Source organism: Parasteatoda tepidariorum, chromosome 12 (genome assembly GCF_982258835.1).
Source record: "Parasteatoda tepidariorum strain Cologne lab strain chromosome 12, Ptep-v5.0, whole genome shotgun sequence".
In the NCBI taxonomy this organism is placed as follows: Eukaryota; Metazoa; Arthropoda; class Arachnida; order Araneae; family Theridiidae; genus Parasteatoda; species Parasteatoda tepidariorum.
Window position 1 is genome coordinate 18,421,111 of NC_141766.1, and position 13,061 is coordinate 18,434,171.

Consider the following 13,061-nt stretch of genomic DNA (forward strand, 5'->3'; position numbering starts at 1 on the left):
TTATTATTTAAAATTGCTATATTTCAAGTTACTCTCACAGCAATGTTGTTCAAAAATTTACCTGAATCTAAATGTGATATTGTAAAGTATTATGAACTCACAATATTAATGTATAATATATATATATATATATATATATATATATATATATAGAAAAGTAACGTACTATTTACAGAACGTAAAAAAAATATAGCCGTGATTAACTTTTGTTCTAGTGATTGAATCTCAAATTTAGTGTCAATCTTAATGATTTGAATGGATCGCTTCAAATATGTTATTAATTAATGCAGACAATATATTAAGTTATGAAATTTGACACATAAGTATAACTTTTTCTGAATAAGAATAAATTTTTTTTAAGAATTTAATTTTGACCTTCAAAATATGAGAGTAGCCACATTCTCGAAAATATAACCCAAATAGTTTAGTCAGGAGAAAGGTGGAAGCTTGGGGTCTCTTAATGAGAATTTTTCTTTTGACATATTTTACAATACTTTGAAAACTCTTGAAGGTCATCAAAAAAGTTTTGCGTAAATTAAAAAATCGTTTGTCTAAAGATAATTCCAGTAAGGGATGGATTTTAATTTTATTTTATTTGTTATAAATTTATTTAATAATGTTCACAAAATTTTTAATTGTATGGTTTACAAATTTTTACACTGTTTACAACTATGTAGTTTTAAATAACTGAAATTTTATTACTCAGAAACTGTTCGACTTATTCTATAGAGATAATTTTGTTTTTTGTCATATAAAATCTATAAATCCTTATTAAAAATTATTTTCACTTGGAATAATGTTTGGATAAATGAATGTTATAATTTTTGAAAATAAAATTTTAAAACAAAAAAGGAAATTAGCATTAAGATGTTAACGCACTTTTGTACCTATAATTTCTACTATAATAATTAATTGGTATATTTTAGGCCATCTCCATGAACCATAAACAGCCGTATTCTGAACTTTTTCCATAATCTCAAATTTCGATGCATGTTCAAAAGAATTTGCATTTTCGAACAAAGATAGACTTCATAGTTTCGTTTTCATAAAAGTTTTTAAAGCCATAGTTCTTCAAACTATGGTTTTTCTTGAGTAGATTTCCAATCAGGAGCTTGAACAACCATCTGATTGGTTCTCCACATTACATTTACTTATGCTGTCTCTCTTATGCAGTGGATACCATCCTTATCTACTGCCGCACGTAAATATTGAAGGAAATATTTGATAGGGAAGCTGCTCCATAGTTAACCAGACAAATATATGTTAATCATACATTGCAACTGGTAACGTAACTATCTAGTGCAAACCAGGTTCGACGGAAAGAGGAGCTGATCAGTTGTGGTATAGGCAGTGGATTGGCACAAATAGATTTGGATGATCTACAGCTTGCTAAAATGTTCTTATTATTTTATACTGTTTAAATTTTTACATAATCTATGTTTATATGTATTTATCTGTATTATCTTTTTATTAAATATGCTTGTTCTATTTTTTTTCTAGATACTTCCAATAATAATCAAGCTAAAAGTTCAACTGATACTAGTAATTCTAATGCTGCTTTTACAGAACTTAGCATCCCTGTATATGCTACAGTGAATGGGGTAAGAATGTATTGTTATTTTTTCTTTTGCTATAATGTGTGCTTAAAAAATGTTAAAGAAGATAATAGAATAGAAGATAAAGAAATAGTTAAAGAAGTCAAAATAATATATTGTCTTTTTTTTAAAAAAAAAAAAAAAGTCAGTATGTTCCAAGTTATCTTTCTAATGCTTGACAAGAAAATATAAAATTTTCTTTAAGTAAAAAATTTTTTTTCCTCCTTCAGTTTTTCTTATTGTTATCTGATTAGCTTGTCTAAAATGTTTTACAAAGCTGTTAACATTTACAGAGCAACCGTAGTTTCTAAAAAATGCAAGAAATTTTTTTTGAAACCATAATAAGCTTTAAAATATATAGAATCTGCATTTTTCATTTTAAGAATCTCCTTTATTCATTTTACTGAGTTATACTTTAACAGTCACATTTAAGTAGTTTAATAATTAAAAAAAAATTTGTGAATAAGTTTTTCCAAGAGTTTATAAAAATTCAAAGTTCATGAAGATTAAATTTTTTTTCTTACTGAATATTAATTTAAGGCAAAGATTTCTACATTTTGTATATAAGTTTCCTTTGAGCATATACACTACCCTACAATAAAGGAAGAGACACTTTCAGTTTTTGATCATTTTTTTAAAAAATTTGTCAAGAAATGTCTAAAGAAATATTTTGTAACTTTAGAGCATTAGACTTTTCATACTTAGCAAAAAGGTTTAAAACTTTCAGAGGTTTGGAAGATCTACAATAAATTATGAAAGAAAGTAAGTTTTTTTTAAATCCCTTATGCCAGGAAATCAAGCAAAAATCATGTCATTATATCAATTACTTTAGTTGTTATTTTTAATAACTGCATTAAGTTTTGTAAACCTAGAGTAAATATTTATGCGTTTTCATTTACATGTAATACATTACTGTTAGATAATTATTATTTACTAATTTAGAGTAATATCAGAAGTGCATTAATATCCATATATTTATTATAAAAAGCATGAATACTAATAGAATATTATGAATAATTAATTTAATATATTGAATAAACAAATTACTGAACACTGAAAAATTGTTTGAATACAGTTGAACAATTTGAATCTTCATAAATCTTTTTTTTTTTTTTTAACTCTTGGGAAAAACTTACATTCACAAAAATTTTTAAATAATTATAAAGTTACTTCTTAAATTGTCTGTTCCAAAAGTATAGTTCCTAAAAGATGAATTGGGAACATTCTTGAAATGAAAAGTGCAGATTCTCTATATGATTTAAAAGTTAGCAGAAAAAGGTATTTTATGTATAAAAGGTTTATCTATAAATTAAATCTGATCCCTTTCTTGGTCTAAGCTTTATTCGATACAGTTCTATTCTTCTATACTGTTCTTTTTCTTGTTTCATTGTCAGGGCCACTTTTTTATACATACTTTTGATTTACTTTTCTAAATTAGACCAAGAATTGTTTTTAATAGTTACAAATTTTGTAGTAAGCTCTAATTACAATATCATTTGCTGTAGTCACAGCTTAAGTTTTGACCCGAACATGTTTTCAATACCTTCAAAGCTTCTGTTATTTGTCTGATTCTGTTATCAATTATCATCACAAATTAGTCCTATATACTACTGTGGGATGATATTAGCTAATTTTAGACAAATAAATGATAATATTGTAGAAACTGGCATTATAAAACTGTTATCAGTATGGGACGAAAGCTCTGAAAAAAATGTTTATTTTAAAACTGTTTATGTTGAAAGCTCATGATCAAAGTTTGCAGAAAGTTCTAAAAAATTGTAAATGCAAATTAATAAGTTTATTTTTAGGAGTTAAAAAACTTTTTTATTCTCAAAAATATTTATCAATATTTTATCTTTGTAAAAGCAATATTTTAAGGAAAACATTACTCTAATTTTAGCGAGCATCTCAAATTAGATCTGTTCCATTTACTGGGGAGTCCTCTGATTCTTCAGATAATGAGGACACCAGGGTAACTATGATTACAACTTCATCTCAAACTACTAGTGGTGACACAGAATCTTCAACATCAATTGGGGCAAATGCTGTTGATCACAGCCCAGTCGATAAGAAAGTATTTATGCATTGTAGAAAGTTGTCGAACTCTACTCTTCCTCCATGTCCAACATCCTCCACAGTATCTAAATACCATTCAACTACATCCTCTCCAATGAAACAAAGAGGTAATGTAAACTGAACATGTTTAATATCATTTTCCTTTTAGAATTTTTTTGAAGCCTGAAGCTATATTTTTATCTTTAAAACAAAGATTTCCGTAAATTTTTTTTTTTAATTTCCTATTTTAAAATGAGATTGAAAACTACACATTATATTGCGCTGTTCTACATCTAAATTCATTCGATAAAACATGACAGAAATTTCCTTTCTTTCAAGTTTGTATTGTATGTAATTTTGATTTAATAATTGATGTAATTGTAAATTTGAATTTGAATTATGTATCCATTTTAGTTATTTTGTTTAACTAATATTTATTGCATTATAAAAACTGGAATATTTCCTTAAATTATGAACCTCTTTATAAGTGTCAAATGTTTTATATTGTTATTAATATTGCAAGATTAATTTTCAATCCCTTATAATACTGTAATTTTGCAGAGATACACTGCCCTGGGATGTATGCCGCACCTTTAAAAGTTGACTAAGAAGGAAAAGTTTTTCATCAGAAAGGTGTAATACACCGTTCAAAATTTAACTGCATGATCGATTGTGGTGTTAACAGATCTGATTTAAAAAAACAAGTTATCTACAAAATAAATTATTTGACCTTTAAAAATCATTAAAATAATTATTAAATATACTATAATAATCTATGCAATCTTACTTAAAATTAAAAACTATGTATATTTCTATTATTTTAATCATAAATTTTTAAATGTAAGCAAAATTGTACCATATATAATTAATTGTACGCAGTTGAAATGTAACACAATCATAAACACATTATAGTAATAAATACCAATTTGAAATACTTGAATTTTTTGTAAACCAAGTTATTAAGAACCTAAATATAATTAAATTAAATTAACAGAATACAATAAAGTGACGAAAAGAGTCTTAATTGACGCAAAATTGTACCATATAGAACAATTGTGATCACACCATGTTGATCTATCGTAATTTGATTTGAAATATCTAAATATTATAAAATCAATTTATTAAACAGCTAAATATCCTTACGATACTTCAAAAATAATTAAATATTTTTAATGATAATTAAATAAAATAAAATAAATTTTGTTTTGCACAAAATTATACTATTAAAATAATCACAAACATATCTCGTTTCTTTTTACAAATTTTAATTTTCTAAAATTTTAACCTATCAAATGATAAACAGCTAAGAACTATTAAAATAATTTTAAAAAAAATAGATTTAAAAAATAAACTATCTCGTTTCGCACAAAATTAAAGCATAAAATGATTGTGAACACATTATTTATTTTACAATTAATTTATAATATACCAGTTGACAATTTTTGTAAAAAAAATGACAATTTGTATCAATTGTTTTATATATATTTTTTACATATTTTTAAAAAAAGAACGTATTCCTTCAACAGCCTACTTTTGGTAAAGGGGTCATGGAGAATAAGGCTCCACAATTATGTGAGTAATGGCATAATTGTGACAGTTTGTTTACCATTGTGAACAAGCTGCTATTATTTCTACAGCAAGCTGGTACCCATTAATCTGAAGCTGAGTCAGCTTTAACGACGTGATAAAGGCCATGGAGAAACGAAACACAGTCTTTCACAATGACAGCTCAGTGTCATAACTACTGTACCATTGCTGTTCTTATATAAATCTTATTTATTAGAAATGCTATAAACAAAAGATTTTAAACTTTATCATTTATATTCCTGTCTCTCAAATTTATGCTTGCAAATTGCATGAATTTCAAATTTTTTCTCCGAAAAATCTAGTTAATTTCTTTATAACGTAAATAAAATTTCATTAATTTTTTAAAAGCATTGTTTTAAGCTCAAATCAAAATTTCTCTTGGAGAAACTGTACTTTATTTTTTGTGTACATACTATATGGAGAATTGTTTAAAAATTTAGACACTAATTTAACCATTATTTTTAGAGTTATCTAGTGAATCTATTTTATCTGATGATTATGCTGTTCCTCCTGATGCTGTATCCATTGATGAAATTAGCATGACAGACAACCGTCCTAGTCTAAATAATACTCCAACATTTTACCGCAAAATTATTAACTGTGATGATTCAATAAAAAAGGTACTAAATGATCCAATACTTCCTACCATTTCTGTTGTTTAGTTTGTGTCTCATATGTGAAACAATCTAATTTTCTCTTATTAGGAAACTCTTGAAAAGTGTGGTTTTCTAACTAAACTTGGAGGAAAATTTAAAACTTGGCGTCGAAGATGGTTTGTGTTGCGCAATGGGACTCTCAGTTATTATAAATCTCAGGTACTGTTTAGTTTATTATCATATTTCAAATTCAAAAATCTATTTTAATAGGTTGTAACTTTCTAATGAATTCTTTTTGCTTTTATTTATGTTGTGGGACGTAGCCTAACTATTTTTTTATACCTAATTTTTTTTTAGCTCAATATACGTAACTAATTACTGTTGTACCATAATCTATATTTTACAGACTGATGTAAATAGAAAGCCTCAAGGTCAAATAGTTCTGGATGATGTTTGCCGTGTTAATCGAGCTTATGATGCTGCTACATTTGAAGTAGGACATGTTTAATTTTTGCACATTGTTCTTAGTGCTTTTGATTATGTTTTAAACTTAAACTTGACAAATAACGTAATTTCGCTGAGATGGGCCACCCTGTTATGTATGTCCAACCTGCAAAAATAGACTAAAATAAAAAAGCTTTTCATCAGATATGCTGTACTGAATTTTACTATACTGACAAAGGTTTTGATTACAGACTTAACACATTACTTCTAAATATGCATAGATATAAATAATTTAAATAAGTAAATAAAAACCATTGAAAATGTATTAATATACACAAAATACCTAAGCTTACTGACAAAAACCATGACTAGTGGAAAAAACAGATTTCATAGACAAAACGGGGAAAGCAAACTTTTGCTTTATGGCCAACATCATCACCGGCACCACCGTGATTTTCTTTATTCATTCCTTTCTGATTTTTGCTTCTCCACTTAATGCTCGTTTCCTATACTCAATAGCTGTTTGCATCTGCCTGACAGAAAGGAAAGAGACATGGTTTTCTTGCCGAAAGTGATTCCCAGAAAGGATGCGAACGACCATGGGGGAATAATTCCACGTCCATTGACCATTTTTTAGTAACATTAGACATAATAAAATTTATAAAAAGCACCAGCCTCAAAAATGCAATTTTTAAAGTAGGAAAAAATAAGTACCATCATATGTAGTGTCTCATTAGATTAATCTTCCTGCCAAATTTTCATGTTTTAAATTAATAACATCGTGGCATATCTCTGCAAAATTACGGTATTGCAAAATTTTCTTATGAAAGTTAAGTTTAAAATCATATTTTAATAGATTTCAACTGGAAAAAGAGTATACTATCTAACAGCTGACTCTATAAATATGATGGAAGAGTGGATAAAAGGTATTAAAAAAATTAATTTTTTAAAAATAATGCAATAGTTTCATTGTCAAGGATGTATTTATATAAATATTTTGTACTAATTACAACTAATTTATGCTTAAATACAAGATTCTTTAAATTTAAAGGAAAATCTTTGTATTGAATTGCTGTTATTTATTGTTTACTGTTTTTATTGCTGTTATTTATTGTTTACTGTTTTTATTGCTGTTATTTATTGTTTGCTGCTTTTATTGCTTTTAATTGAAATTCAAAATGTTTCTGTCAGATATTTAGAATTCAATAGGTGAAATCATACCTCGATATCTTATAGTTTTACCTCAAATTTTTATTCTTTACATATTTCTACAAAAGTTAATTTTGAATAAAATATTTTATTTGATTAATGGAGATTGTGTGAGTATATCCATCGTTGAAACTAGTTTAAAAATACCAGCTTCAAAATCAATTATCTTTTTCATTATTTTATAAAAATTTTTCAATGACTACATGATTTGATTACTGTGCTATATTAGTAATTCATGTTGCTGCAATATGAATTACAAATGTAAGATCTAGAGTTTAAACTCGCCCAAGTTAATTGTTTTAATTCTACATATTTACTGTACTAGCCTGCTATTACATGAACTCCTTTTAATGCAAAAATCAGTATTGGCGATTACTGTGGTTACGAAGATAATTCATTGTGATTCATGATCATTAAATATTTACTTGCTCAGCTGCACATGCAAGAGTAAAAAATACAAATCTGATAAAAGTTTTTCTATGTCACTGGCATGTAGGTAATATAATTTTTGAGCTGCTATGTATGAAAATAAATCTAAATGATGAGAATGAGCACAAATCTAACCACAAAAACAAACATAATCTTTCAATTCAATTATCAAGAACCTACTTCAATGTGGTAACACAGAATGAGAGGAGGAAAATTTCAGATGCAAAAAAAATTACAAATATAGCACAAATTTTGCCTTTTATTCATTTATTTTGAGATTCTAATAAAATTATTTCTATTTTTTTAGTACTACAGAATGTGTTGCGCCAAAATGCCACTAAGCTATTATTGACTAAAGATGATAAGCCTACTATTGAAGGCTGGTTGACTAAGGTAAGTTAATTTTATTAAAAATTTGATATGGGCTACCTTACTCAGGTCACATTTATATGCAAGATATTTAAAGAGCTTAGCAGAGATAAGTATCAACGTAAAATATGGCCAAGTATTACATTAACAAAATTTTAGGGTCAGCTGTATGAATTAAAACTTAATATTTTTTACCAAGCCAATAGTATGGTTTTTTGTAGAAATTTTTTATTACCAAGTCACTAGTATGATTTTTAAAAGAGAATGTTTTGTTTACAGTTAACTTAGTGTTATATTTTCTAAAATTTTTCATAAAAATCTTTAAAATGTTATTTAGAATCTTCTTAAGATATTTGTTTCTTCATTTATTATAAGTTTTAGAGAATTTGTTTTAGCTTTTATCTGTCATAAATCTAATTTTATTTTCCATCAAATAACAAGGGGATATTTTGTAATAAAGTAAAGCTGTCAAGAAGAGTGTAAATAATTCCAAAAGGTTATTTTTGACTCATAACTATAAAATTGTTTGCACAAAAAGCACATTTTTGTGAGAGTTTCTTTAAGTAATGGAAATATTTCTATTTAATAATACATATAAGAAGTTACTTAGAAGCTGGAAAGTACTATAAGACTGCAGATTTCAATGGAGGAAGGTAATAACACCCAAATTCAAGATACAAAGTAACCCTTAGTCACAGATCACAACAGGTTACGAGAGCAACACCAGGTTAGATACCAAAATTTCAACTCATCATGCATGACACTTAGACCCAGAGTTAACTAACTTTAACCTGATGATGTCCTCAAGTTAGTAACTGCGGATGTGCAGTATGCAAATTTTTATTTATTTATATTTTCAAAAATAAAATTTTAGATATTCGGTTTGCTTTTGTTTTATGTTCAATAGGGTCAGTTCATCACGAAATGTAATTGTAATTAATTTATATCAAATAATTGCTTATAAACAAAATTAAAATTTTCCTGCGTTAATATCTTCTTAATTTCCCAAATAACTCTTAGCAGTTGTTGCTGCACTTAAATAATTTTTCTATGAGAAATAAACATCATGTATAATACAGACTGTGGTAGCACATTAGTAAAGCTTTTTTTTCAAATGAATTGTCTAATTGTAATTTTAGGAAATAAGATCTTTAATTATTTACCAAACATTTATTTATTTTTCTGAAGAAAAAATAGAAGTAGAAATGCAAACGATGCTTGAAATAAATATATCGTTTAAAAACAAAGAAAATAATTTATTATATGATTAATATAAGTTAATTAGTGAGATGATAGATCTTGCCCAGTAAATAAAAAATAGTTTATTTAGATTAACAGGCAAAATAATCTGCAATATATAGATATGAAGATAACGAATCATATTTTAAAATTTTCCTATTTGTAGCATAGTACTAGTAATAATATAAAAATAAAAAACATATATACTTTATTAATAATATATTATAAATTATTTTGAAATAAATATTATATAATCAACACAAATCTAAAATTTTATAATCATAAAATAAGCTGTTGAACATTTGGAAGAAATAGAATCATAAAAGAGAGATTAATTGCTTAAAACTATAATACAAATTTAAACTGCTCCTCTTTAGCTGACATCTTTTTTTAATATTGGGCCTGGCTAATTAATGAAATCTAGTGTATTACAACTGATATATTTCCCTTTGCAACTATTTAAATAATTAAATTTTTAATATATGATTTTTTTTTAAATGTTGGAATTTTTGGGAGTATTTCCTTTGATTATGTCATTTGCCTTTGAAAAAGAAAATATCATATTCACCATATTCCTGATGGTGATTTTCTCTCTATCATCTGCAGGGAAGGCAGCACAATAAAAGCTGTTTATAACTCCCTCTGGATAATTCGAATGTGTTAATTTATATTAATCTGAGCTGTGATTTTTATATTATACAATTTCATTTAAAGTGTTAAAGAAAATCTTCTCAATGGTTTAAGGTATCCATAATATGAAGAAAAAAGATTAAAAACGTGAAGAATATATAATCCTCTTGATCATTGTGCAAAATAAAAGTATTTCTAATTGAATATTGCTATGTAATATTTCTAAGTTTGTGTGTGGCTGTGTGAGTTCAATTGAAATATTAATATAATATATGTTTTTTATTATAAATACGTAATAAAACTCAGACCCTTTAGCTTATCAGTACAAGTCAGTTTAAAAAATGAAGCAGTAAAAAAGTGAATAGAATTTAATCAATCAATACAATCTATTCCTTCAGTACAAAAATTTAAAAATAGCTATGAAAATTGAAAACATACACTGTTAATAAGGCTATAAATCTTCCACCAGAGTGTAAGAAAACAGCAGGTTCAATAACGCACAGTTAAAAAACGGACAGTCAAAAAATAATGGGAAAATCATTTTTCAACTTGTGGACAATATTTCCAAACTGGGTCTTCAAAACTGGGTCTTAGGTCAGTGTCAACAGTGAATACGGAAAAATGTAACTTAAAACTTTCATCTACACTTTGGATAAATCTGTAAAAGAATTAAGCTAGAACAAATTAAAACAGTTAGTCAAAAAAAATATTTCTGATCAATTAGCAAAGTGAAGAATTGGTGTGTTTATAGCAAAGTAACTAGGTTTAACCTGGAATTTATTTTGATTTATAAATTAACAAGATTGCATTGATTGCAAGATTTTCATTACAAATTTGTAATTTTTTTAAAATTATAATTTAAAGTTATATTTTAAATTATATTACTTTAAAAAAATTTATTTAGTTTTTACTAATAACTTAAAAATGATGTTTTGTGGATGAATAAAACTTTATTTTTTAAGGCATGTTCCAATATTTTTTTGATAAAAAATCATAATTTTTTATTAATTTTGTTTTTATTTTTTAGGTTAAGCATGGTCATGCGAGACGCAGTTGGTGTGTTCTTATTGGACGAATGTTTCTGTACTTTAAAACTCCAAATGATTGTGTGAGTTAAACAAATCTTTATGTCTGCCAATAAAAGTGTTTTATTATGCTGTTGAAACTGTTTTGATCAAACTCTTATAACACTAATCTTCTAAACTTAATTCAAAATTTTGGACCCTTCAACTTTCTTTCAAGAACATAGCACAATTGAATGCTGATACACTGAGTGCCCCTACTTATTAAAATCTTTTTTTCATGATACAAACATTAAGAAGTCTCTAATTTTGCTTCATAATGCTATTTTTTCCTCATATTTATTATTCTCAACCTTCACAAAAGCTTTTTTTTCCTCAAAATTTTGTTGAAAAATAATACTAAAAATTAAATTATTTAAAAATTATTTAAATTAAAATTTAAACAGATAAAAGATGATTTATACTTAAAAAAGGATGTAATATCTAGGTATCAAGTTGTTTGTAAAATACACTGAATATAGACCTGTAGAAATGGTAATTTGCATCTCAATACCATATTCATAAAATGATTGTTTGCTAGAACACCATAACTAACTAAAACAGATATTTATAGTACACTTGTTTCTTTTAAGATCATTTTTATTGCATTAGGCTTATGCATTACTGTACTCTGAAGATTCATGTCAGTCCTGTACAATTCTACAGACTTACATTGAAGAATGAAGGAAATTTATTTTAACTATAGGAATTTATAAGAAATTAAGACAATTTCAAATCTGATTGATCTTTAATCTTCGATCATGGATTAGAGTTTGCCTTTGAGGTAAGATAGTGCTAGTTGTTTACACAACACATTTGAATTATCTTGTAGCAATTAAAGCTAATTTGCATGAATTGTTTTGTTAGCCTAGAATTATGGAAATCTATAAGCTTGAACCTCTTTAAGTGTTAATATCACAAAGATAATAATTGAAATTTTTCAGTGTGTCAGTTTTTAGTCTTCTAGGGTGCTAGAAGTTTAAACAGGGATCATATTTAAACAGAAGTTTAAACAGTGGGCAATTATTGTTATGAAAACTAGAAAATCTTAAAAATAATGTATCAGATGACTGTTAAATAGGCCAGATGCTTTTGAAGTGTAAATGGAAATGAAAATTAAAACTTGTTATTTGTTTGGCATATTTAGCTAAGAGTTATTTTATGCAGATTAAAAAATAAATGAATTAAAATTAAATAAGTTTTAATAAATTAATATTTCCATTCATTTTATTTTAGAATCCTCTTGGTCAAATAAACATGCGAGATGCTAGAGTAGAGGAAGTCTCACATGTTTCTGACAGTGATGATGAAGATCATGATCACAATAAAATCACAAAATCTGAGTGTACCATAGGAATATTTCCTAATCATCAAGGACCCACTTACCTCCTTATGGATAATAAGCAGGAAATGGTAATAACATGTGTCTTTGGTATTCATTTCTTCAGCTTATTTAGCAGTCAATGTTTTTAAAAACCTAATTGCTATCTTTTTAAGCAAAAATATTTTTGAATGAATTTTTAAGGCATTTGTCTCTTTAGCTTGATATTTTTTAACACTTTGAATAGTAGTATTTGCATATATTTAATTTAAAAAAAGTTATTGCATGTGGCTTATTAAAGCAACTTTTAATAAATGTAGTTTATGTGGTTATTTTTGTTCCTTTTAGAAGTGGTTGAGTTTGTATGCTTTCATTGTTTTTATAGTTAAACTGGGAGAAAGTTTTAAATTTGTTTTTTTTTCATTACGGCAATTATTAATATGTACCTTATTTTCAAGTGGGAAATTTGATTGTTGTACCAATGAGCACCTTATTTTTTATTCAAAATAGGGAGATTTTTCACTTA

The 13,061-nt window shown here is 26.2% G+C and overlaps 1 protein-coding gene across 5 annotated transcripts in view; it reads left to right on the forward strand.

Annotated features, from left to right (window-relative positions):
* LOC107446025 (uncharacterized protein CG43867) overlaps nucleotides 1-13,061 on the forward strand; it is a 229,731-nt gene that overhangs the window by 193,327 nt on the left and 23,343 nt on the right. For all 5 annotated transcript variants that reach the window (XM_071188138.2, XM_071188136.2, XM_071188137.2 and 2 more), the window contains 9 exons: nucleotides 1,501-1,601; nucleotides 3,496-3,778; nucleotides 5,703-5,857; nucleotides 5,942-6,052; nucleotides 6,240-6,326; nucleotides 7,134-7,203; nucleotides 8,223-8,308; nucleotides 11,181-11,261; nucleotides 12,451-12,627. In XM_071188138.2, the coding sequence (XP_071044239.2) occupies nucleotides 1,501-1,601; nucleotides 3,496-3,778; nucleotides 5,703-5,857; nucleotides 5,942-6,052; nucleotides 6,240-6,326; nucleotides 7,134-7,203; nucleotides 8,223-8,308; nucleotides 11,181-11,261; nucleotides 12,451-12,627 (1,151 nt within the window). The remainder of the gene's footprint in view (nucleotides 1-1,500; nucleotides 1,602-3,495; nucleotides 3,779-5,702; nucleotides 5,858-5,941; nucleotides 6,053-6,239; nucleotides 6,327-7,133; nucleotides 7,204-8,222; nucleotides 8,309-11,180; nucleotides 11,262-12,450; nucleotides 12,628-13,061) is intronic.